The sequence below is a fragment of the Gallus gallus genome, chromosome 8, assembly GCF_016699485.2.
Source record: "Gallus gallus isolate bGalGal1 chromosome 8, bGalGal1.mat.broiler.GRCg7b, whole genome shotgun sequence".
NCBI classification, from domain to species: Eukaryota; Metazoa; Chordata; class Aves; order Galliformes; family Phasianidae; genus Gallus; species Gallus gallus.
This window is the reverse complement of record NC_052539.1, coordinates 7,137,989-7,164,297: the sequence shown is the minus strand read 5'-3', so window position 1 is coordinate 7,164,297 and position 26,309 is coordinate 7,137,989. Positions and strand designations below refer to the sequence as shown.

The following is a 26,309-nucleotide window of genomic DNA, read 5'->3' as shown; positions in this document are numbered from 1 at the left end:
CTGCATAGCATTCCTCGGCTGAGTTATAAGCTCTGGTTTGTTTTATGAGATAGGAATTAAAGAGTTGACAGCAAAGGTGATGTCTTTGAAGCCGGTGTGAATGTCAGTGATTTGGAATGCATTCAGTAAATGACAGATCTGGTGAAACAGCATGACTTCATGTTCTCAGTGTTTATAGAGTAGTTCTCTCTGTTTGGTTGCAGACCTCCAAAGAGGACCTTCTACAAGCTGATTTTGAAGGAGCTTTAAAGTTCTTCAGGGTTCAGTTGCCCAAGAGGTACAGAGCTGAGGAGAACGCCAGGAGGCTGATGGAACAAGCCTGCAACATCAAGGTAAGGCAGTCTGTATTTCTGCTCATGGCAAAAGTAAGGTGCAGCCCTAAGAAAGTACAGCACTGAGCTTTTCCCTCTTTGGTTTGCAGCAAGCTTGGTTATTAAAATACTGAACTCATGATCCAAAAATGGAGTGATCAGAACTCCCTAATTCACTGATTGATATATAAGCAGTGGTAGCAGCAGCACAGTGAATCGAATATCTGATAATCACATAGTCACGGGTCGTAATTATTTGTTTTGTCCTGACGCTATTGATTTGAGGAGTGCTGCTGTGTGATACAGCTGTACGGGAGTAGAAACTGAAGTTCTGTTTGCTTCTCAAGCTTACCGAGATGGAAAATCTTGTTATCCAAGGCTGTGCTGCCAAAACATCTGGAGCGGTGGTGTTGGGCTTGGAGTGAGTGATGGCAAATCAGAGGAGCCTGACCCCGTTTTGTTGGTGGGAATCTGTTAAAAAGGGCTACAGACATTCATAAAACGGTCGTTTGAAAGGCTGAACATCTCTTCTGGGATTTTGATGTAGTTGAAATATGTCTAGCAATGGATGGGTTTTAATATCTGGTCTGTTGGTGCGGCCCTGCGGTGGGCTGGCACTGTGTGATGGGACAGAAGGCTCGGCTCACTCTCAGCTGTTCCTTGTATCTCTCCATGTATTTATTCATTTGCTTTTGTGCTGCTTCATTTCATCGTTTATTAAGTAAGAGCTCTTTCCGTTCTGGTTAAAACATTGATCTTGTCAAAGAGCAGGGCTTGCCAGACTAATGATTATTCCAGCCAGAAACAGAGATCATCTGTGCAGAGCTTTTATGAAAATGGGATTTGAGATTTGAGCTCTGCTGCTGAAAGAATACCTTGGAGTAGAAGACGGTTGGATGTTTCATGTTTAGTTTTTTGCTCTCCTCTTGGCAGTGAGTAACTGTAGGACGTAACAAGCACAGTAAATTTATCTCTTTGCTCTTAGTAACTGGTCAGTTATGCGTCCCTACTGAGGCATTCCGTGCTGCCTTGGCTATGGTAGCTCCATGTCCCACGTCGCATTAAAACATGGGGGTTGGACTGACTTCATGTTCACAGCTGTTATTTATTTGGATCAATTTTTCTCACTTTTGCCAACAAAATGTCTCTGGAGAGCCAAGTCTGAATGAAGGGAAGCTAAACCTCTGACTGCAGGTGGCACGGTAACTATTTGATGGGCGGTGAAAAATCAGCTGATAAGGGACAAGGTGATTGAGAGTAATTAGTGTGGGTTTATGGAGAGGAAATCACACTGATAGCTTCTGTGATGAGATGGCTGGTGTAGGGGATGAGCGCAGTAAGACTTCTGACACCATGACATCATAGCCAAACTGCTGAAGCATGGATTAGGTACATGGACAGAGGGTGGGCTGGAATGTGGCTGAGCTGTCCAGCATCAGTGGCTGTGACTGGCAGCTGTGCCCAGGGGCTGCTTCGTTGGTGGCCTGCAGATGGAGCAGCAGTATCCTCAGCCAGTTGCAGGTGGTTTGGGGTTGTTTAATTTTCTCAGACTTGAGTGGTGATCAGTCACGGTAATGGTTTGCCCCAGAGGTTGTGGACTTCCCATCTCAGGAGGCACTGACAACACAAGTGGCCCTGAGCAGCCAGCTGTCCTTCACCCTGCTGTGTTGGACAAGGTCCCCTACAAGGTCCAGAGTTCTGTAATTAGATATTATAATTGTGGTATAGATGTACAAACAGGAGCTAATAATTACAGAAGTTGACATGGTCAAATAGGAAATTATGGTCTTGATAATTATTGTCAGAAGAGGTCCCATGGAATGCAGAGGTTGTGTGAAGGGTATTTTTCTGTCTTGTTGAATGCAGCAAAACCTGTTCTGTTTAAAAGAACTATCAACAAACAGACCTCCAACCATGTACTTTCTATTGAATAAATTGGGCACCATGTGTCTGTCACTGCTTCTCACTTGTGTGTTAGTATTTGTAGACCAAACACCAGATGTTTCTAGGGTAAGTATCACACAGTAAGTGCCAGAGATTGTTCCAGGACTGTAAACTAATGGCTGAGGCATAACAACTCGAGAACAAAATCATGGTGCAGCCAGGCTTCATGCTCTTGATCTATCTTTTCCAATGTGCCATGGTCTTTTTTCATTACTACAAAACAGGACCTTACCCAAGTAATAATCCACCTCTTGATACTTTTTTTTCTCCGTGTATTTTGCCCTGAGCTCTACCTGTCATGGTTCTAGAGAAGGCAAATGAAAAAATGCATGATGTTTTTTTTCTCCTTAGTTTCACACTGTAGTTTAACTCGGGATTTCAGGAGCTAACCTTTGGATTTTGAAGGTGCTGTGTTGGAATTAGTAGTCTTGTCATCCTCATTTTAAAACAAATCTGAAAGAATGAGCATCAGACTCTCCCTTGGGGACTGTTCTGTGAATACGAAGAAAAAGCTCCTATTAGCTGAAGTTTTTAAACCACACTTATTTAAAATGTGGTAGAGGCTGTGTCATTCAATTAAGGGTTATCCACGGTGATTACTCACCAGGTCTGAATTTCCATAGCTTACCAGTGAGGAAATGGCTGTGATTGAAGTCAGTGGAATTATAAATAACTGTTGCATTTCTCAGCACTGATTGGTGGATAGCATTCCGTGGCTGAGGAATGTTTTGTGGTTCTCCATGCTCTGAAATAACATTGCCTAAGAAGCTTCCCTTTGGTTTTGGCCTGTGCGTGTTACACAGATGCACAGTTAAGGTCCCACTAATATCTGGCTGATGTATTAAATCCCACATTTGCAGAATGCAAGGTTTGTTCAGCTGGGGGAGGCTTGATCGGGAAGGTCTCTGCTGAGACCCTTAGAGTAGATGGAGACCTCTACTGCACAGATTTCCCAGCTCAGAATCAGTCAAACAGAGCAAAGGCATTAATTGTCTGAGTAGGATGGCAGGTGCTAATTTAAGGGCTAATAAAAATTTAATAAAAGACAAAAATGGCAAATGATGAAAATTTAGATTGAAGAGATGGGAAGTTTTCCTCCTTTCTTTCCTGTTGGTCTTCCAGTCTGCGATGATCACACCTTTCATTTTGGTGTAGCCTTTATGGAGGGGGGATGTGTTCCTCCCAGACCATCCTGTAAGCTTTACAGTGGTAAAAATGGGCTTGGGGGTGATTTTCTGCCCAAAAGAGCAGGTTGCATGTTATGCCTCTGTGATAAGGAATCGCCTTAGGATGACTGATTGGCAGCGCATTTTTGCACGCACACTTTTAGGGGGGTGGAATTTGGAAGTTTTCCTATGTGTCTCGGAGCTCAGTTTGATGAGCAAGCAAAGAAAGCTGGATGAATGAAGGCTAACCTGAATGTTGCTCCCTTATTAAAACAGCAGTGCATTTCACACACTTGCCCAGTCTATCTCTGTTGCATTTTGCATCTCGTGACTCAGTTTCTCTTACAGAGATCTGTGCTTGTCCTAAGAAAGGCATAATGCTCTTTGATTTCAATACAGGAAGCCTGTCACCTCTGTTCTCACACTTGGCTTCAGTCCGTTGAGTTGTAGGTTGGCACAGTGGAAGTCTCCCTGTGAGATTTTCTCCGTAGGGCAATGGCTTGATCTGACAGCACCCAAGTGCTGTCAGGGATTTCTGCCCATTTGGGTAGCAGGGTTTGGTGTTCAGACTGGTGTTTCAAAGCTAGCACTGTGCTGATGCAGAAGCGAGTTTTTGCAGGCATGGTTTAACAAGGAATTACACATTGATTTTTGTGAATTTCAGCAGAAAGAAGGAAAAATAGCTCTCTTGCTGTCCTGTTCTCTCTTCTGGACATTCTCTCACTTTGTGTCTGTGTATTTATCTGGTTACTCAGGTTTTCTTGCTGTTGTGTGAGGTGGCAAAACACTACGGATGGAGCAGAAAGCCCTGAGTCTGGATGAGCTTCTTCTTCTTCTGGTTCTACCCACAGTGCATCCAATTCACCTTCCACTGTGAAGGGCAGGAAAAAGATTGCTCATTTATCACCTTCTCGAGAAAAGGCCAAACCAAATTGAAAAGGATAGTGTTTAGATCTATAGAAAACCCTGCTGTGCCTGGATATGAATTCTTATTAAAAGCCAATGATCAATTCCACTTATTATGTCAGCACTGTTATCTCCAAAGCACAGAATCCTGTTGTTGCCATAGGAGGGCAGTGGGTTTTGATGCCCACTCTGTTTTCACCTTCAGCTTCTTCCTTCCTGCTTGGCTTTGTGCTACACTGCAGCATGATGACCTGCCATCTGACAGTCAGATTGGAGTGGCTACAGTGGATTTGGGTGTTTAATATTCTGTCATCTCAGTGATAAGTGTCAACTGTGTGGAAGAAGTCATCAGCTGAAATCAGTTTCAGCTAAGAAGTACTTATTTACTCTGAACTGTGTGTGTCTGGTTTTCCAGTGAGCAGACACGGTGCCTGCATTTGGTGGTGAGATAAGATTGTCATGGTGATTAAGCATTAGGAAAGCTGCTCTTTCTTTTACTTCTTTTTTAATTTGCTTGGAGTGGGTATTGTAAATGAAATCAGGTAGATGGTTAATTTTTATCAGCAAGGAAGAAATGATATCATTTTCTTATTAATAACTGATCACATCTTAACTATCTAAAGCAGCTTTGTAATCTGAATACCAATATTTTGGTGTCCTTGTAGTAGTCGTTTGTGTATGTACTTCCCACAGTAATGGCATCACCAAGAAGAGCATTGAAAGTAAGAATCTTTACTGTGCTGTATAAGCTTGAGATGGAAGAATGGCTAGAAATATCCTTTGTTTCTATTTGCAAGAGTTGTATCACAGCATACGTCATTAAGAGACTTGACTTAAACATTTTAAGTTTAATTGAATAAAGTGGGGGCATCTGAAGATTGTTCCATGGTCCAGCAGACTGCAGATGGGAAATATCCTTAATTTGTTCTGTTGAGCGTTGTGCTTCCAGAAGCCAGCTGTGTCCAACAGTAGATGACTTCTGCCTCAGACCCGGGGAAGGAAGGCATGCTCAGGTCTTCTGGCTTCACCTTGAGTCTGGCTCTTTCCTTCTGGATGAGTAACGACTCCTTTCCGTCCTCAGTTCTTGGATCTCTGTCTTCAGTAAAACCTACGTGCCTTTTCTGGGATTGTCTCCTAATGTGTTATCTGTGATAATTCCTCCCTGAGCCTGCACTGTTGGCTGTCACATGGGAGGAGGATGCTACCATAGGGCTGGGGGGGTAGCACAAGGTTACAGATGATCTACACAGATGCCTGTCCTTTGCTTTCCCCCACAGTAACCTAAAGTTACCTGACCTTAATTCAGAATGACTGGGCACATCAAATGGAACCTAGCCAGAAGATTTCATTGTGTGTTGTATTTGCCAAAAGCTCATATGGATCATGCAAAAATGTTAAGATTTTAAGTTGAATCATTGTCTTCACTAGGAGAAACCCCAGTTTTGGGGGCAGAGGAGGGGAATTTATTTTGTCTTCCATCCTTTTTGAGAAAAGGATTCTGAAGATAGTACAGAGAGCTATTGATAAAGGTGGCATGGAGTCTCGCTGTTAGCTGTTTTTCTCCTGTCAGGTATATCACAGTTAAATTAAAGTAACTCAGTTCTATGAGAAACTGATTTTTTTTTCCTAAGTTGAATCAGATGCATTTGAATCCCAGGTGCAGGTTGGCTGGGGATGTTTGTTGGGTCCTGGCTAATAGGGTGACAAGTAAAGATGTTGTATGAACAGATTTCTACCACCAGTGGTCTGGAGGTCAAGTGGTTGCAGAGTGTGTTGAGTTCCCATTGTGAGTGTGGTCGTTGTTTTGATTGTTCTTCAGAAGCAGAAGTCTCAACTCTCCTCTTTTTTTTTGAGGAATGCCTTGAGTTTGACTATTGTGGAAGACTGTGGTGATGGTGCCCAGCAGGTTCCAGCACCCCTTGTTCGCAGTGAGATGTGTTCCTTCTGTAGGCACTTCTGTGATGCACAAGAGGCTGTAGGGAAAAAATGAATCACAGAGAATCATGGAATCACCAAGATTGGAGAAGACTTCCAAGATCATCCATTCCAGCCATGCACCTATCGCCAACATTTCCTACTAAACCGTGTCCCTCAGTACAACATCTAAATGTTTCTTGAACACCTCCAGGGACGATGACCCCACCACTCCCTGGGCAGGCTGACCCACAGTGACTGACCTCATGGAGAAGAATGTATCTCAGGGTCAGCACTTATGACCACACTTCAAATACAAACATAACTCCAGGCATACCTGTTTTGTAGAGGAAGATGCAGTTGAATGTGCAGGTGCTGGAATGCCTAGAAAGGAGCTCCGTGCTCCACACTTTGGCCAGGAAGTGTTCCTTCAGCACTGACAAAACTGTTGAGGCTCCTTCCTGGAGGTACAAATTCATCTCTCCTTCTCGTGGACTGTTTTAAGCAGTCAGACAGAGCAAAAATCCTTGCCGTGCTGTCAGGTCTGCTCTGCTGTTTGGGAAATGGAATAAGGGAATAACTTTTGAAGCACTCTGCTATACTGAGACCTAAGGGTAGGCTTTAAAAATAAACTTTAAAAGTATTAAAAAAAAAAAAGACGAAGGCTGACAATGTTCCCTTCTTTTTCCCCTGAGCTTTTGCAAATGAACAAAGAGAAGACATTGAGGACAGTGTCTTTATGCATTTTTTTTTGCTGGTGTTTGGTTTCTCGGGCACCTGCAGCTGAAGTTCTCTGCTTTAAAAATAAGTGAGCAAAGAAAGCTATGTATAGAAAGGTGGCGGTGTGCATTTTATACACGCAGAGGTCTGCAGGTGGGGTTCAGAACCAAATCCCTATTAATAACTTCCCATTACAAACCCCGGGGGCTATTTTTGCCATTATTGATAGTGTTAAATTCAGTGAGTGGTTACCTGATTGCTGTGTAAGCAACCTGCAGCTTCTGGAGGAGAGGTGCAGCTGAGTGCCTCCTGATGGCAGCACTCACAGTTCCAGGTCTCCTTGTGGCTTTACTTCAGGATTTTCCTGCAGTTACTTCCTTTTATTTTTGCTATATCACAGCCTCCTTCCTCTTGTGGTAGGTAAGTTGTGTAGTAAACACAGGGTTAGATTATTTATCTGGTTTCTTTGTGTTTGAGCTTATGTAATTACATCAAGATGGTAGACATAGGTAAAGGGCTATATGCTGAAGGCTTTGGAGGATACAGTTAAGACACAGTATAGAAACACCATAGTGTGTTTGCCTCTATCTACAGAGGTGTTACTTTTTATTTAGGAATGGCAATGTGTCATTTCACTTCTCTGCAGGTTTTTCAGTAGTTTCTTGCTCGTTGGCTTTTTCGTATTGCTCAAAACTGATGCAGTTCCTTTTCATGCAGTGGTGCAAATGCCTTTCAACTTCCTTTGCGTAATTAATGCCATTTCCTTGACAATAATTCCTAACCAAAATTTGATTCTGCAAGTGAAGTCAAAAGCTGTGCAAAACAACCAAACGCAGGCAATCTGATCTCCGGTTGATCAGCATGGTTCACATTCTCTTAAATCAGGAAGCATGGGTACAAATTGGATGCACGCACCCCAGGGCAGCACGTCACACTGAGTCACAGGCTGCTGTGAGAACAGAGCTGCAAACTCTTGAGCTTCAGTGGACCTTCAGCCCAGCTGCACCCGCGTGTGTCACCAGCATGGAGGGGATCTTCTTTGCTCCCGTCCCAGATATGAAATAGAGGTGTGCTTATTACATAAATATGACACAGCTGGTATAGCCTGGAGGTCATGTCTTTGACCTCTGAAAAGAAATAGTAGTACAGCTAACGTTCTTAGCAGAGTCAAGAGGTTGTCTGAGCAGCACTGACCTTAGCCTCCTCCTGAGGAGCCATCTTACAGCAGTCTGAGAAAGCCACCTGGCTGGGCCACCCTTACCCAGCAGGGAATATTGATTCTGTCTCCGCTAGTCAGGAGTCATGGAAGGGATTGGAAACAAATCAAGGCCTTGATTCCTAAATGGCTAACAAGAATGCTTTGTCCTGCTTGCTCACACTCACACTTTCTCCCCCAAGGAAAGCTGATTGCAAGATACTGTATTCAGTAACATCTGCATTGTCTGTTAAACTGTTTTTCTCACTTCAAGCTCTTTTCTTTTCCCACTGTCAGTGGCACAAGAAAATTTCATTGTCAGGCTGTTAGTTTTGATGACTTCACAATCTGCCTGACTTGTCAGAAATGAGGGGAAAAAAATGTCCTTGCCTTTGTCAGTCCTGAAAATATTTATGATAGTTCTGTTTTATGATATAGATAATATAATTCTATTAATATAATTCTATGATATGGAAATAATGATTTCTCTATTTGTGAGGTAGAGATGGAAGGGGGCAATAGCACTGAGAGGAGCTGCTCCTCAATGGTTGCGGAGTATAGATCCCAGCAGATGGATTGTAAGAAAGAAAGAAAAGCCATCCTCATGCAGGCCTATCTGGGCACACATCCCGTTGCTTTAGTAGCACGGTGTTCAGAGGCAGATTTGACCTGTGCTTCCCTTGCAACACAAGGGGAAATCTAAGTGTGTGTTGTCATAAAGTTCTTCCATGTCACAGAGTCATAGAATGGCTTGGGTTAGAAGGGACCCCAAGGATCGCCAAGCTCCAACCCCCTGCCACAGGCTGGGCCACCAGAACCTCCAGAAACGTATGTAATTTGTTCTTCCCTTTTCTAGCACAGCTTTAAGAAGTGAGTATCCTTCCCTGATTCTCCCTAGATCCTCCAGGAAGGATCAGGAAAGCAGCATCTTGCTTAGCACAGTCTGTGTCTTCCCAAGGAGTGTGTTGGAGAAGGGCTCTTCCCAAGGCAGAGTCTCTCCAGCGCACTGTAATCTCTTTTTGCAACCTATTTTTTTGTTCTACTCTTGAGATGCAGCAGCACCCACTTCTCCAGCTGCTGTGACAAACCCAACTGCTTTGGGACATGACCCATATGTACCCAGTCAAGGAGGAGGAGGAGGCCCCAGAGAGGTGTGAAGGGGCCTGGGATGGAAAACCCTTAAGAATCCTCCTCCTCTTGCTACCTCTGACAGCAGGGAATCTCCTGACCTGAAGTGAAAGGACCATCATGTGGGAACAGCAGGGAGCAGCACTCTATTTAAACCAGCACAGTGACCAACAACAAGGAAACTACAAGACATTAAAAGAGACTTTGCATCTCTTGGGAGGACATTGAAGGGATCAGGAGCACAAGTGGTGTTCTCCTCTGTTCTTCTGTTGGGAGACTGGGACCCAAGAAAAAGGAAGAGAACAGAACAGTGGAAGGATTGGATGCGTGGATGGTGCCACGCTCAGGGCTTTGGGCTCTGTGGTCTTAGACAAGGCCTTATTGAGGCCGGGCATCCTGACATCAGATGGGATGCAACTGACTGGGTGGGTCAGTTTTTACACAGTCTGATAGTGATAGGACAAGGGGAAATGGTTTTAAACTAAAAGGGAAGAGATTTAGATTAGATGTTAAGGGGATGTTTTTTACTTATAATGGTCAGGTGCTAACACGGGCTGCCTGGAGAAGTTGTGGCTGCCCCATCCCTGGAGGTTTTCAAGGCCAGGCTGGATGGGACCTTGGGTAACCTAATCTGGTGGGTAGCTACCCTGTCCATGGCAGTGAGATTGGAACTAGATGGTCTTTAAGGTCCCTTCCAACCCAAGCCATTCTATGATGTTTCTATTAAAGGGTTTCCCATAGACCCCACTAATTCACTCCAAGGTGGATTAGGAGGACAGATGGCTGTGGGCAGTGCCAGAAGCCCATCTTGGGCTCTGCTTGCGCTCATCAGTCTCCCTCCATCCAACAGCTGCTCCTCCGGAAGCAGGCTGAGGCCCTAATGGCCTCCATGGGCAGGAAGCGAGCAGTGCATTCATAGACTCAGTGCTGAGCTGAGAGCACACACAGGGCTCCTGTGGGATCCTGCTCTGCTGGGAGCAGCCAGGAGCCCATCTTTGTTTCCCTTCCGGCTTTCTTTATTGTAACATCCACAAGATTTCAATAAGAATAATGTCTTACAGGAGTACTGTGTTGCAGGCAGTGTTTACAGAATACCTGTTCAAACAAGAGAACTGTTTGCCCATATGCCTTACGGGTTTCCAACCTTTGATCTGTGCTGTAAGCATGTTATACAAGTTATACAAGATCGTCTACCATCACAGGAATCTGGGGGCAGGGGGAGAGATTAAAAAAGCACACAGATATTTTCAAATCAATGAGGTAAGGGGTTTCACGGGTCCTTTTGCAGTGTGTAGTGTGAGTACCTGCCTTATCATTCCCTGTATCTGGGTTTTGTATTTTTCCTCTTTTTGTTGCTTTTATGATAAAAAGGGAGTTGGAAGCGTTAACAAGGAGATAAGTAAGTTTGTACTTCTTGGAAGTAACAGTAATGATCGCTCTTAACATTTTAATGTGCCTTATGCTACGCTAATGGACCTAAAGCAGCATTTCTATTCCAAAGGCAAATTTGTTGACAGCAGGAAAGGAAACTCAGCTTCTACAGAAGTGTAGAGAGCATACAGGAGATGGTAATGTAGAAAGGTACTGAGCTTTTAGTTCTGTGGCCTTCTCCAAATAGGAAGTAATTACAGCATAATTAAACTCTGAAAGTCTGGAAACCGTCGTGGTTGAGAGTGGCATTTTCAGAGAAATACGCACGTGTTTTAGTATGTCTTCTCTTTCAAACTCCTAAGCAATGTTGATGCTGTTTGTTCTTCCTTTCTTTTCTGCTCTACTCTCCACCCTACATTTACCACTGAGCTGGCTTCAGCGGGCAGTGCTAGCCCTGCATGCAATGCTGCTTCCCCAGAAGCTGAGGCTAAGCAGTGGAAAATGGGCAGGACTGGGTCTTAGTTATCTTCTAAATAAAAGCCTGTATGGTGGAGGAGGATGGTGGTGGTGTGCATTGCTCCACCCTGTAGCTGGGATTGCTCAAGTTCAGGGAGCACTAATTATACCACCAGACTCATGGCTCCCCACATTCCCCAGAGCTGAGTATGTCACCATCTCCTTGAAGTGGGATTTATCGTCTCCCCTTCAGAGGAAGGGAGGCTGGAGCAGATGGGGAAGCTGTATGCTCAGTCATACAGCCAATGCTTTGGCCGTGCAAGAAGAAGTGTCCAGGTATGTGAGATTGTACCTCTCTAGCAATAGGATTGCATCATTCCCCCCTGACCACTGTAGCCTGTGGGTTGTTTCTTTGTGTTCATGGGCTGGGAATATCTCAGGACGATCTGTTTTCTTGCTGTACTTCTTCCCTCTGAGACCCATCCTTACTCTCTTGATAGATTCTCTTAATAGGCTTGTTAGGGAAATGGAGGGTGTCTCTCCCAGGCATTTGCCATGCATGAGCCTCAGTTGCCTTCTTTCCAACCCCACACTAAGGCAAAACATTGCTAACAGTACCTCAAAGTGAGCAGCTCCCCAAGGACCCAGAAATCATGCCCATAATTACAAGGCTTGAAAACAGCCAACACGCTCTGCAATCCGTAATTCATGCTATGAAACACGATGGCTTGCAAAGTAAGTTACTGCTGTGTGTTGGAAGGGACCATTGCCTTCCCCCCAGCCCGCCTGGGTCTCGTGGCAGTGGGCCCATGGCTGTGTCTGGCTGTGTAGAGCAGCGTCCTACACATTTAGCAGTGGAAAACAATGAACTGCTGCAGTCTGAGCCCGCATTCAGTGACCCAGAAATAAGTTTCATTCAGAACTCCTGTTTAAGGCTTCCATGAAATGTGTACCCATGTAGCTCTTGCTGTTCTCATTATGCTGCTCTCTTCAGCAGCTGCTATCTATGTAATGATCCACAGTGGCCATGCAGGGTGGTTCCAGAAGGCTGCAGATGCAACGTCACTTAGAAGGACTTTTTGGCCAGAACAAGTGGATCTATGATGCTGATTCAGTTACTCAAAAGATGTGTAGGGAATGCCAAGCTACTGTTGAGATAACCTAGTGCTGAAATAATGGGGCAATACATTAGATAAGTCCATAACTGAAAACGTGGCATACAATCAGCTGCCACTAACAAAGCAAGAGTAGCCCGATATGACTGGCTTTGAGCTATTTAAGATCATTAATAAGTAATTAACCCATGAGGTGACTGTAAAGGACATCATTTTAGTTAAGATGGAATTACAGACTAGCTGGGCGTGCTTTGGAGTTGATCTGGGCAGGCAGGGTGCAGCCCTTGGCTGCTTCAATTAGAGATCCCTTTGCTGGGGGAGCACCCTTAGAGATGCCCCCATGTCGGTCACTGCTCTGCCCTGCTGCCTCCCTGCGATTCAGAGCCAAAACACAGCGCTGTGGTTCTGCACAGCTCCAGCCCTGCAGCCATCTGTTACCAGGCAACCTCCGAAATAATGCCTGGGCATTATTCTCATTACTCTCACCGCTCGTCTGCAGCTGGCCCTTGGTTTTATTTCTTTATTTGCATGCTTTATTCCCTTATTTAGCCGAGCAGATTTCTTCCGTAGCTCATAAGCAGATCATTTGCAGCAGTGTGCCCTGCACATCCCCGTGGCTCCTCTTGAGCAGCATTCCCAGCCCCACCTCTGCTGTTTTTCCCATGCGGCAGCTGAGCAAATTCCTCGTGTTATTTGCTGAGCTGGGGTGGCACCCACCAGGGTGCTGGGAGGGCATTCTGGGTGCAGAGCTGGCCGTGCTGCGCTCGCTGTGAGTTAGCTGAGCTGTGAATATGGTCCCAGGTGTTTTTGATGGGGGAAATAGAAAAGTCCCAAACAAAGACGGCGTTTTATGCTTTATTTCTGGCCGCTTTGACTTCAGCTGCGTCTGCGTTCCAGGCATGAGAAGACACTTTCCCTGCAGCAATGCTGAGAAGAGCCCTGCTGCAGAGGCAGTTCTGCAGGACCAACCTCATTTTTGCAGGGTGCGGCCAGAGGAGCAGCTTGCTGCAAGAGGGTTCGTGCTGCCATAAACCAGCAGCTTGCTTGTAGAGCCTGCACATGGGCTGGCCAGGGGTGCTGCCCAGAGAAGCTCCTTGCCAAGCACAAGCTGGCAGCTCTGCACTGAGTTGCTTTCACAACCAGAAAGGCATTAAGTGGAAATAAGAGAATAGGAGAGCCTGGCTTTGTGTGGCAGCGCCACTCACGTTGGCTTGGAAGGCAGTTCAGGTGCTCTCACACACTCTGGTGTTTTGCACCTTTACTCCAACAGTGCTGTAAAGCTTGAGAAAGAGCAGGTTTATTTTAGAACAAGCAGGTGTCAAAATGTTTTCACTCCTTTTCCCTTTTGTTTTTTACCCTTCCATTGCCACATGCAGGCACAATATCCGTGAGCCTATTCCCTGCACTCCACTTCTCCAACAGCTGCCCTCCTTTGGTCCTCTCCTTGCTGCTGCTGGCTGGCAGCTGCTCTGTGTGCTCATCATGGGCTTCTGGTGGACAATCACTGTTCTGCTTTGATGTTCCATCCTTACCTGACCCTCTGGAGAAGAACAAAGGCAAGCACGTCAATGCTCGCTTTTGTGCACACAGCCCAGCAGACTGGGGTTGTGTATGAGGGCAAGTGTAGTTTTTTACATCCAAGTAAGAGAAGGTCAGGTTTTCAGTCCAGACTGGATGTTCATCTTACTTGCCTACAGCATTCAGTTACCCTGGGAGTGGCATAGCATTCTTAGGTAGCTGTATTCTGAGCTTTTCAAAATAGGCCCTTGGTCTTTTTGTCACCTGTGATGTAAGTCTGTCTCTGGGATGTCTGGGTCTGTGCAGTGTGTGCATTTTGGTGCACGTGGAGCTCAGAGGTTTGGTAGGTGCTTGGTTAAAAGTATTTCATAGAATCATAGAAGTCTTGGAGTTGGAAAAGACCTTTAAAGGCCATCTGATCCCAGTCCCTGCACTGAGCAGGGACACCCACAGCTCCATCGGTGCTCACAGCCCATCCAGCCTGCCCTTGATGTCTGCAGGGATGGGGCACCACCACCTCTCTGGGCAGCCTGTGCCACTGCCTCACCGCCCTTATCATAAAGAACTTCTTCCTTATATCCCATCTAAATGTCCCGTCATTTATCTCAGGTGTTCTTGAAGCTGAGTAGTGAACAAAGCAAAAGCTTGCAGCCATCTGAAATGCCCTGAAATAACTCCTGAGAATTTGTTGCAGGTACTTTTAACAAGGTTGAGCTGATTGATGTTTTGTGCTGCTGCCTCTTGCACTGTCAGAGCTGCCCCAGCCAGCTGCCTGCATCTAACGTCCTGCAGCTCAGGAAGGATCCAGAAAGAGCACAGGAATGCAAACAGTACCAACTGAGGCAGCACAGGTTGTGCATTCCTGATAGGAATATGTGAAATAAGTGAGAATACAAATACAGCATTGCCCAACCAAATGGATGTTTTGCAATGCCCTGATAACAGCCGGCCAAGAGCAGGGAGGTACTGAGGTATGGTGCTCAGTCCTTACCTCTCAGTAACCTTTTTCTTTGGTTGATATTTTACTCCATTATGAGAGATGGGAAAGATGTGACTCAGCCCTTCCTTGTCTTTCTCAATTTTATAGTCATGAGCAGTGATAAGGAAACTGTTACCTATTTATTTTTCTCCCCAAGATGGTTCAATAGGCAGAGCATCCCTCTCGGTAATGTCAGTACTGTGCAGCACAGGGAATGCACTGTGTCACAAAAACTGTCACATCACTCACCTTAACACTGCCAGGGACCGCTTAATGTGCTGCTAAGTGAGCTCCCAGTCCCAGGAGTGTTGCTATGTCTGTATTCTCCAGCTTACTGTGAAGTTCTGCAATGAGTTGTTTCAGTAGAAGGAAAAAAAAGGTAGTATCACTTACTGGTAAATCAGCTACACTGCTCTTGTTAAACATCATCACGTTCCTCCCTACTCAACTCTCCAGGCTGTCCACGTCTTGTTGAATGGCAGCACAGCCCTCCAGTGTGTAGGTACTATAATGGCACTAATACCAGAGCTGTAGGCCAGTTGAAATAAGCGATTAAATTAGAATGGGACAAACTAAGAGACAAGAAAAGGATGCTGACACGTTTCAGGTCTCTGCTGCATGAGGAAATACCCCGTCACCAGGCAGGGAGCTGCTCCAGCAACGTGTGTAGGAACCTGCTTCCCCTCCACTCTGACCAATTGAGCTCTTCAAGTAAGCTTATTAACAGTCAAATTGAGACAAGTTAATCTTTAAATCATATGTAAATACAGAAGCTTTTCTCGTAGTGGTATTTTGAGGCATTAAATGTAGATGCAGATTTTCACAGTGGGAGACTAGATCAGCACAGTTAAGCACTGAAATAGTTTGTCTCCCAAATCATCTTCTGAGAGCAGAATCTGCCTTTGGCTGTACTGCGTGGCGGTGAATAGGGATTTAGCAGCAAAGGATAATGTGAGGCTCAGCTTAGTGGCTGCTGCTGGAAGCCTTCTGCTGAGCGGCTCACACGGCCCTGAGCTGCTTCCCTTGGCTGGTCCAGGGGAGCGCTGAGGCTGAGCCGCCCTCCTCTGACCTCAGCAAGCAGGGCTCATGGCAAAGGCTTTTTCTTTCTGATCCCTCTTACCCATCTTTGGCATGACTGTATACTAGCAAGTGCTGTTTTTGGGGCTTTTTTTGCCTGTGTTTCATCCTTTGACCTCCAAGTTAATGTTGTCATTTTTAACTCCGGCACAGTGGGACACACTGCTCTCCTGGAAAGAGTTGGTGGTTTGTGGTGTTAATGTATAATGCATGAAATAATCTCTTTTCGGAGTCCTGAAGCATTCCTCAGCCTAGACTGCCTCTTGCAGCCTCGCTGTCTGGCTTCAGCCCTCAGACATCAAGGTGCTTGGGCTGGTCTGTGTCTAGTCAGCAGTCATACTCCTGATGTACTCCTTGTGTTGGCAGCATACCTTTACTATGGTGCCATTCGCACATCAAGGTGTCTCACCTTTTCCATTCGGCTCTGTCGGACCTTCATGGGCTTTGCTGTGGGGTTCTGCATGGGGCTCCACAGGTAGGAGCACAGCCCCTGTCTGACCATTGCACTGCAGGCGTGTTGCTGTGGGTTTGTGCCCAGCCAGCCCTGCTGTTGTGATGGGTAGAGGAAGCTCTGTGCTCCTGCCTTCTTCCATTAAGCACAATTTCTCTGTTAACAGCACACGGAGAAAACAACATAATACCAATAATAACGATAATGATCACCTTTATCTTTGCACTTGTCATGGATTTTGCTGTTATTAATCTTCCGCTGGGAGGCAGATAAAGGCTGTTTATTCCTATTTAGGGAGGTTAAGGGTGAATATGTAGACATGTATCTACCTTGAGTAATCTGGGTGTGGGTTTTAGAATGGGGAACCCCAAGCCTTGAAACCCAATCCAAGCCTCTTCACAAGACAGACATTGCTTCTCAATATGCTACTAGACGTTAATTAACGTCTTTTGTTTGCTGATCATTCGCTCTCAATGAGAAGCCAGTAGAGTATGGATAAAGATAGCAGTACAGTTGTATACTTATTGTGTGATTGTTGTTTTCATGAAGCCTGAGCTGGCTCTGCTCCTCAGATGGATGTTGTGCTTGATGAAATTGGCTCTGCTTGTGTTGGCTTCCATGCTATTTGGGTGAAATCCCTGAATGAGGCCCTGCTGAAGTCTGTCCAGAAATCCACTGAAGTAATTATAAGTGCAGAGCACTCCTACTAGAACTGCTGCACTAATTTCCTCAAAAAAATACTTTTTTTCTCTTCGAAATACCCACTGAAGTGATAAATGCAACAGTTTTAAAGTCAAGTTCACAAGTAGTATTGCTCAGGATCCATTTGTAATGAAACAGCTCTCAGCGGCACTTGTGTGGCCAAAATTCCATACAAACACCATTCAGCTCTTGGATGAGCAGCCCCAGGGAACGTACATCAGAGACACTTACACGTGGTTCATGCGTGTGCCCTGGGCAGCTAGAGGGACCTGTTTGCATTGGTTTGGCTCTGAGGGCACAGATTCAGAAGACGTGGCCACGGCCTGGGGCACATGTGTGGAGTTCCCTGGGGCTGTCCCTGCTGGGTCTGCTCCAGCACCCTGCACGTGCAGCTGCCTTGGGTGAGGGTTCTGCTGCTGCTGAACTGGGAGGGGAAGAAAAACAGTTCCCCAAAGAGAATGGGTGGAACACGACTCAGGTGACAGAAGTCTGCTGCTTTTCAGGATATGGTGCCTGAAGCTGGTGTGGTAATTCCTGCCTTCTGACTGGTTTCTGTAGGGAAGGCTGCAATGCAAACCAGCGTGGCCCTACTGAGAGAGCATCTGTAGGCAGCAGCTGTGGTGGGAATGGGATTAGTGTTTTGTGTGACTGGGAAAGGCTGAGGGAAGGGTATCTGAGCATCTTCTGCAGTGCTCCTTGTCATCCATAGGGCAGCACTTGTGAAGGTTCCTGCCTCATTCACAGTGAGTTTGCCACTATTGCCCTCTTGTAAGACTGCGGCAGACCAGGGAGATGGCACTGGCCTCCTTCATTAGTTGTGCTCACAGTAGCACACAGCTAGCAGCATCAGTGAAGAACCAAACAACCTTTATCCAGGATGCACTCTGACATGGAGGGGAATGCGTGGCAGCAGCAGTGGCTGACCGCAGAACCACATCTGCAAGCACACACTGCTGGCTCATGTTCAGTTTTTCATCTAGCAGGACCCTTAAGACCTTTCCATCTCTTTTGTAGCCAGTTGTCCTTTCTCACTTAGCAGAGGAGGTACGCTCTCTTTGGCCTGTCTCTTCTGACCAGTGTGCCTGTAGAACCCCTTCTTGTTTTTGACATCCCTCACCAAGTTCAGTTCCATCTGTAAAGTCATGTGCTAAAACACATCAAGCCCAGATTTTTTCCACACATTAGGAGGATTATTTTAGGAGAAACACAGGTGCACACACCCACTTCATTGGAAAAAAAAATAGGCCATGGTATTTGACATTTTAAATAATAGAGCTTGGAGAAGCAATGGCTGAACCATAGATGGGGCTGAGCCTGCCAGCTGCATTTGTCAAATGGTATTGGGTGTTCTCCATGAGCTGCGTGTTCAGTGCTCACTGTGAGTCCAAAATCACCTCCAGAGAGACTTCTGATGTCTAGAAGTGGAACAAGGTAGGAGTAAAACTGCAGCCTGCTTGAGAGCTGCCCAGCACAGGAGCCAGGGATTTGCTCCCCAGCTGGCTGGGTTAGCACAGCTGTGCAGGACGGGCTGCCCACCTGGTGCTCCAACTCAGAGCTTTTGTCTGGCCAAGAGGTGGGCACAGCAGTTATCAGTGATGGGACCCGGGCTTGGCCAGCCATGTCTGAGGCTGCAGGCGGGACCTCAGGTAGCCTTGGGTGCCCACAGACATTTGGGGTCAGCACGTTCTCCTTGGGTGTGGAGGGAGAACTTCATTATGGGAGTCACGGCGTTTGTCCTTTACAAGCACTTTTCACTCACTGGTTGCATTTGAAGCAGTGGTCGTTACTGAGCAAGGAATGATAGAATCATTATTCCATCTCATTTGGGTGAAAAAATCACCCTGCAAGCTTATCTTGAATGCTGCCAAATACCATTCCAGGTGCTCTGAAAAGAGTGTTATGTTTCCTTATCCGAGGGCTGCTGTGAACTCCTGCAGTCATTAATGCAAGAAAAACAGATCATAGAGAATGACACAGGAAGCACAGCGGGAGGAATGACTGCTTAGCTAGGAACTGCACACACCTCACATACGTAATGCTTTGCAGTCTATCAGAAGATCCTATCCCTGTCAGATAGCAGTAAGACATTCCCGGGGGTGGAGTGAAGTGCATTTATCTCGGGAGTGAGCAGGTTCTGCTTCGCTAAGCTGGCTGCTGTGCTCAGTGCGGGAATTTTCCACTCACCTCTGTTATCCACCAGCACAGAAATCCCAATTAGGGCTACTTACCTGATTAGGTAACAGCTGTCTGCAGCTCACCTGTCCTTCTGCGGGCTCTCCTCTGCCGTCCTGATAGAAACGTCCACTTGAAACATTGCTGCTTTGGAGGTATGCCTTATAAACGTGTTGTGGAAGGCACTGTGTTCCTGTTCCTAGCGGAAGGCAGCTGCAAGGTGTTAGGCAGAGAAGGGCTGTCTGATGGTGCTGCATGGGGCCGTTACTGTCTTTTGATAGCTGGTTCATTGGTGCGGCGCTCAGAGATGTTTGCAGGGGGAAGATGCTCTGAGATGCTGCCAGGAAGGGGTGGTGCGGCCCAAGGAGGTGGCCATGGTGAGCTCTGTGCTTGCTGCCTTTTTCTTCCCAGTGTTTGCTTCCATCAGTACAGGCTTAGGCTAACTGGATTGAAGTGCTTATTATAATTTTGTGCTGTGACTCAGATTATAGCACAGACTGTTAGCGTGGATGCAAGCCGCAGGCTCACGGAGATGGTAGGCAGCTCAGCTCTGCTAGCTGGAAATAACAGCTGAAAAACCTCCCTTTAAGAGTGAAGATAGGCATTAGCCAACATCAGAAATCAGTGGTTAGTTCCTGAGATTGCTGGTTAGAGCATGCCAAGATTGCAAGCCCTCTGTGTAGGATGTATATGAGAGGAATCATTCAGCCAATGATACATTGCAGACGTGTCTGTTTAGTTCTGTTAAATCATCACGCTCCTCCTGGTCAGGGCTCAAAAAGGGGACGCAGATCCCCATCCATGATTCCTTATGAGCACAATTCCCTGCTGCCTGAATCAGCAAAGGGATCTGAGTGGCTGCAGCTGCAGAGTCCCTCTGATAATTTGCATTCTCCACCTCCTGCCCTTATTGCGGCGTTGAGTCGGTCCCTCGGTACGGCGGGGCTGCCGGTTGTGAGCTCAGCCGTGCAGGGAGGCATTGTGGGAGCACTCTGACAACAGGTGCCTTTGTCAGCACACCTTGGCAGCTCCATGCAGCGAGCTGGGAGCGGCGGCTGTAAGTGCTACGTGTTCGGCTTCTGCAAGGAAAGGAGCCCACGGGGCACCTCCCAAAGCCAAAGAGGAAGCGGTCGTGCGAAGGGCTTCTGAGAACCTGAGCGGGTTTTAGCGTATCAGGTATGATTTTTGTTTGACGTGGCACAAAGAGCAGCCCTGTGAGCTGAGTGTTGCGTCAGGATCTGAGTCTGAGCTACCTCTGCCGTGGGAAGCAATTGCAAAAGCTCTGCACGCCTCTGAAGATATTTTAAAGCAGCGTTATAGGTGCTTTTGGAGTGAAAAATACCTTCCTTCATCCCGCAAGGGTTAAGCGTGGTCAGAAGCTGCTTTGGTCTCAAGGATTTAACCTCAAGTGCTGCATTTTTGTTTGCCATAAGCCTATTAGGATTCTCCCAGTTCCCTAGCAATAACACGTTATTTCCCCCCTATTTAAGTGAAAGAGATGTCAGGTTTTAATCCTGAACGCTACAGCTGTTGCTCAAGTTTCCTATTCAAATGCAAATAACACCTGATGCTTTGTAGACACCCATGTAATCTGCGATAAGGACACTTGGGGAGCACAGGAGAAAGAGAAGAGCAAGGTGCGTCTTAACCCAGTTTGCTCTGGAAAGCGAAAGTGTAACCATCTGCTACCGACTCGTTCAACTGGAAACTTCCAGCCGAGCTGCAGCACCCGGTGTGTGCTCCTCAGGGGCAGCTGAAAAGGTCGTGCTCCTGAAACAGGTTGGATTTGCTGCTGGGATGGACAGAAGGCTTCCAGAGAGAAGAACGTAGCGGATGTGCCCGTGCGGGAGTGAGGATTTGGTTGGAAGTTTCACCTGGAAGGAGTTTGTTCTGGAGGTGATCTGTTTGTTTCTGCAGAGTGTGATTCTGCTGTTTTAATCCCTACGCTGGCTTTTGTTGCGTGTCAGATGTCAGGATAAACCAATGGACGTCTCAGAGTAATTTGGAAGGCAGCTGTGGTCTGTAAGGCTCAGAGACAAGATAGCGGGCCGCTTAAAGAAGAGCAGAGCAGTCCTGGGTTCGGGTTAAAAACCTTCTGCTGTGAAACTTTGCAGTTGGATCAGTTGGTTTTATTTCACTTGTGGAAGTCCAGGCTTATTCAAGGGAGGTCCTACAGGCTTCATTGCCTTTTGCACAACTGCTGTACTGCGTTACAAGGGAAACCAAAGGACTGTTCTGGGGGGGGTTTGTGACTTGGTACCGTTACCTTCCTGCTCATAGCAAGGATCTGAGTGGCACAGAATGCAAGTTGGATCTGTGTAGAAGAAAAAGTGAGTGTTCTTCAGAGCTTTGAAGGGGAGATTTAGAAACTCGTGGAAAGACATCATCGTAATACCACTCTCTGAATTTAGAAAGAAGCAAGCTGACCTGCTAAAGGAGGTGGAGAAAAGCTGGGCAAAGCAATTGGTACAAGGTTTGAGAAGAGCAGAAGTGATTGCAGCCCCGCCACCAAGCGCTGGTGGGTCATTTCTTGCTTAACGCTAACCCGGTTTGGCTGCTGCTCGTTCCTCCTCGGCCTGACACTGGAATTTCAAGTACTGGCTGGATTTTTTCAGCCTTCAGGAGATGCTTTTGCAAGTGGGCCGCTGAGAATGCGAGCAGGTGTTCTTCCTGCAGTAATGAGAGGCACCCTCGAGAGGGAGATACACGCAGGAGCTGTTTGCTAGGTCGGGTTTGCTCCTGACACTCCTTCCTCATTAGCCCTTCAGGTGGGTGTGAACAACTGACAAAGAGCCGTGCCAAGGCTCAGGCTCGCGCTCCCGCTGCTCACGGCAGGATGATGGAAGAGGTCTCCATCATGGTGGCTTACGACGCACATGTTTTCAGCCAGCTGTACGAGGAGGACTTTCTGGCCAATCTGGTGGCAGTCAGCAAGCCCAGATCCGTGGTAGGTGTTTGTTCCTGTTGCTCCTTTGCCAGTAGTGCTTCAGGTTATGCTCTTTGCAGCAGCTCAGTCCTCCTGCTGAAAGCTGTTTGTTTTTCCTTTCTAGTACCTCTTCAGCAATTTGCCTTCTTGTGCCAGTGAGACTAAAGTTTATTTCAGTGGGGAGGAGATTATTAAAATAATACCCTTCCAGATCGCTATATTTAGGAGAGGTCATTTAGATGACTTGCATAGTGGGAAAACAACATTTTTGGAAATAATCTTTAAATAATTGAAATAACAAATAACTGGAAAATAACTGATGTTGGTACTGAATGATTGGAGCTCTCTGTCTGAGCGGTCAGCTGGAGGCTCAGACCTGGGGGCTGTGGTGGAGGTCAATGTCAGCCATTGGATCTAAGAGGACCCGGCCTTGGCATGGCAAGGATGATTCAACACTTCCCTATGCTTTTGAAACCAACATAAGTATCTGTTGGAACTTTCTTAGTCAATCTACCGCTTACTTTTTCCCGAGTAGCATGTCTGTGTAAATTCCATGTAGTGTGATCGCCTTCTGCCCTCATAGAGGTCCTAGCCCTTCTCCATGGAGTTGAAGCAATGCCTTTCTGACTCCAAAGTTTGGTGCCAGCGTTCATTTAGGTCTCAGTTCTACAGTTGTGCCCGTGTGCGGGCCAATCCAGCTAGAATGGGTCAAAAGGAGCCTTTGAAATCTGGATGTTCAGCTTACCTTGAAAGCAGATACAGTTAAAATTTCAGTGTGAATACAAATCAGACGAATTATTTAGGAATCCGATTAGGCATCTGTGTTGCCAGCTTGGTCTGTGTATGTGTTTGTATCCATGCACTAAGTCAGTCCTAAAGATACCTGCAGGGGTTCATTAAGCTGTGACAAAGGAGATTTCTTGGAAGAGGAAGACTTTCCTTGTTTGCCATATGTAAAATCTCCCTGCACGTATTTCCTGCTTGGATTTGTCTGCCCGTGTGTGCTCAGGGAGTCTCAGGGCACAAATCCATCTCCTGCGTGCTCTGTGTAAGATAATGGCCTTCAGTTGTGCCGGTGGAGCTTCAGGTTGGAAATGAGGAAAAAATTATTCTTTCAAAGCATGGCGAAGTGTTGGAATGGGCTGCTCAGGGAGATGGGGGAGTCACTGTCCCTGTGGATGTTCCAGAGCTGTGGAGATGTGGCACTGAGGGACGTGGGCAGTGGGGGTGGGTGGATTTGGGGGTCTGAGAGGTCTTTTCCAGCCTTAATGATTCTATGATCTAAACCAGAATCTTGCCCAGTCCCTTTTAGTATTATGCCTTTCTCTGCTTGAGGAGAACCGTGAGAACGAAGGCACGCAGAGTCCTCTTGCACAAATGAGAGAGCCTCTTGTAATGACACAGGGCTGCAAAGGGTTAATTACCGAAATGGAAACCAGCCCAGATTGCAGCCGCCAGTCTCACTGCATGCAGCCTTTGTACTGCGGGAAGTGGGACTGCCATGGGGCTGCTCACGTGTGGGGCCAGCCCTGCTCAGATGTCCAGTGCTATGTAGGTAGCAGACTTGCCTGAGGAAAGTCAGGGTTAGCTGCTCTTTCCCTGGTCCCATCAGTCCTGGTCAAATTCTTTTCCACTGGAAATTTCACACTTCCATTTAAATGCAGCAGTGCTTTTAGCATTGCTTTGATGCAGGTAAATACCAGACAGTTTAACAGAATATTTGTTCTCATAGAATAATCGAATGGCCTGGGTTGAAAAGGACCACAATGCTCATCTCGTTTCAACCCCGCTGCTATGTGCTGCAGGGTTGCCAACCAGCAGACCAGGCTGCCCAGAGCCACATCCAGCCTGGCCTTGAATGCCTCCAGGGATGGGGCATCCACAGCCTCCCTGGGGCAACCTGTTCCAGTGCGTCACCACGTCTGTGTGAAAACCATCCTAATATTCAACCTACAGCTCCCCTGTCCCAGTTTAAAACCATTCCCCCTTGTCCTGTCACTATCCACCCTCGTAAACAAATGCTGTACGAGAGCATCTCAGTGCTGTATGAGAGCAAACTTCCAACATACATCTTTATAGAGATTAGTCATATTGCAGTGTGACCATGACACGTGGTTATTTCTCCGTGCAGTTTTGCTTCTCTGTTGGCTTGCATCTTAGGCAATCACTTGCACCTGTACAAAATGGGTGGAAATTTGTCACTATCACGATCTGATAGATGTTGCATGTGTTTCACAGAGGTGTTATGGCAAGTGGAAAGCATCAGATAAATAGCATCAGTGAGCATGGGACCAGGATACCTTCCTTTTAGATCATCGTGCCTTTATGTTAGTCCAAAACTATGCTGCACTGAGATGCAAGGAAGCATAGAAGTTGACTGCTGGGAGAGCTGAGCTTTACTCCAGGGAATTTAAATTCTCAACTTATCTGCGGGAAACCTGGATGCAAAGACTTATAAAAATGCAATGCTAAGTGGTATAATCCTCTTAATCCAGAGCTGAAGGACGTCCTTCTGGAAAGCTGCATTGTATTTTCGTTTGCCTGCCTGCCTTGCCCCTCTGTTCAGGGGGATTATCAGTCATTTCACAGAAATCCTTCATGGTTCCAGGCCAGCACGTGCTGCCATAATGATTTCTCAGTCACCATTTCCCACAGAAGCTTTGGAGCCAAAAGGAGGTTCAGAGCGGATGGGTTGGCTGCAAAGTGGGTGGGAAACTGGGTGGCCTGGCAGGGCACAGCAGTCGTGGTTGGAGGTCTCACTGGCTGAGACTGGAGGTTGGTGGTGGGCTGGGGGTGATGCTGGGTGCTGTTAGATGTTTTCAGGGCTATACACAAGAAGAGGATGACTTCTCACTTTCAGGTGACAAGAACTCCCAAGTGGGAGGCCAGACTGTGTGCGCACTGCAAAGCCCTTCCAATCTGCGTCCTTCTGAGGCTGTAGTTGTGCCTCCTGTGTGATCTGGTGGTCAGGAGGAGCTGCCAGCATAGGAGCTTTCCCTGGGTGGCATTACCCCCAGCTTGCTGCTGCCAAAAGGAGTAAGAGTTGGGATGGTCACTATTGTAAGGGTTGGCTCTTCCCAATGGATATGGCTCATCTGCACCCTTCTGTAATCCTTCTCTTTTCCTTTCCCTCCAGCAGCAGGGATCTGACCCTCAAGGAGCTCTGCTTCTGCTCCCCTGCAGGGCAGGAGCAGCCAGATTGTGACCTGCTCATCTCACCTAGGAAAAAGAGCTATCATCTGAATTTGTATTTATACAGCGATCGATCGATCTATATAAATTGTACTTAAGTAGTCAGCCCTACCATGTTATCTTCTTTCCCTTAAACTCATCAGGATCTGAAGTGGGTAAAGAAAGTACTCATATAAAGCTAATGAAAGAGGCAGTCTTATCACCGTATTTTGCTTAGTAACTTCCTTCAGATTTGTCAGTGTGACCATTGAATATTCATTTAGTAAGAGTTTATTTGCCATTAAGACTTGGTTAACATCCTTAGCTGTCAGAAATAAGTGCATTGAAATAAAATGCCTTCTCTTCTTGGGTTCCCCATGTTTTAAACTCTTAAATTTTCCCCATATTTGGGAAAACTGGCACGGCTCCCATGGTGGCAGTGTGAGGCACCTGCAGGTCCTCTGCCACGTGGAATCCCTTTGGGCCAGAGAGGAGTAGCAGCACTGGGTAAGCTGCTGCTGCTGCTAACAAACACATCGTTATGGAGCAGATAGCTGTCTGATACAACTCAGTGCTTGTTTTAATGTGCATCTTATGAACAGCATGAAGCATGTTTTGCCTTGAAGTAATGTGTAGCTCTCGTGCAGTTTGACTTCTTGTTCCTGCTTATTTGACCTCCCTCACTCATTTGTGATTAAATATGAAAATTGGTACAAAATTCCCTGGGGCTGTTTGCTTCAGCATTGCATCCCATTTGCTTTCTGCTGTCCCAAGCCTTCCACGTGCAGCACGTTCTGGCAGCCACACTTAATGAGAGCCCTGGGGCCTGGAGTCAGCTACCACAGTGCATCCAGCCCTGCCCTGCTGCTGTGTCGGTGTGCGTGGGGCTGGTTTTCAACTCTCTGTTCAGTGCTCTGTGGTGCAGTTTGTATCTGGCAGTGTCATCAAATAGGGGAGGAAGATACAGGGGAAAATACAGTGGGAAAAGCAAACAGCTCTCGCTCGAGTTTGACAGGAGGTGTGAAAGGTGTCATTTTCCATGGGAACCTGTTCATCTCTGGCTGTTGGAAATACGCTTCCAGCTTCT

The 26,309-nt window shown here is 46.6% G+C and overlaps 1 protein-coding gene across 20 annotated transcripts in view; it reads left to right on the top strand.

Moving 5' to 3' along the window:
- RABGAP1L (RAB GTPase activating protein 1 like) overlaps positions 1–26,309 on the top strand; it is a 216,544-nt gene that overhangs the window by 160,704 nt on the left and 29,531 nt on the right. For 12 of the 20 annotated variants that reach the window (NM_001389346.2, NM_001389347.2, XM_046944410.1 and 9 more), the window contains one exon: positions 204–332. In NM_001389346.2, coding sequence (NP_001376275.2) covers positions 204–332 — 129 coding nt within the window. Of the gene's footprint in view, positions 1–203; positions 8,985–10,462; positions 10,545–19,024; positions 19,281–20,058; positions 22,073–26,309 lie in introns of those variants that run through there. The other 8 variants (XM_015290305.4, XM_025152821.3, XM_046944415.1 and 5 more) reach the window with 7 other exon arrangements.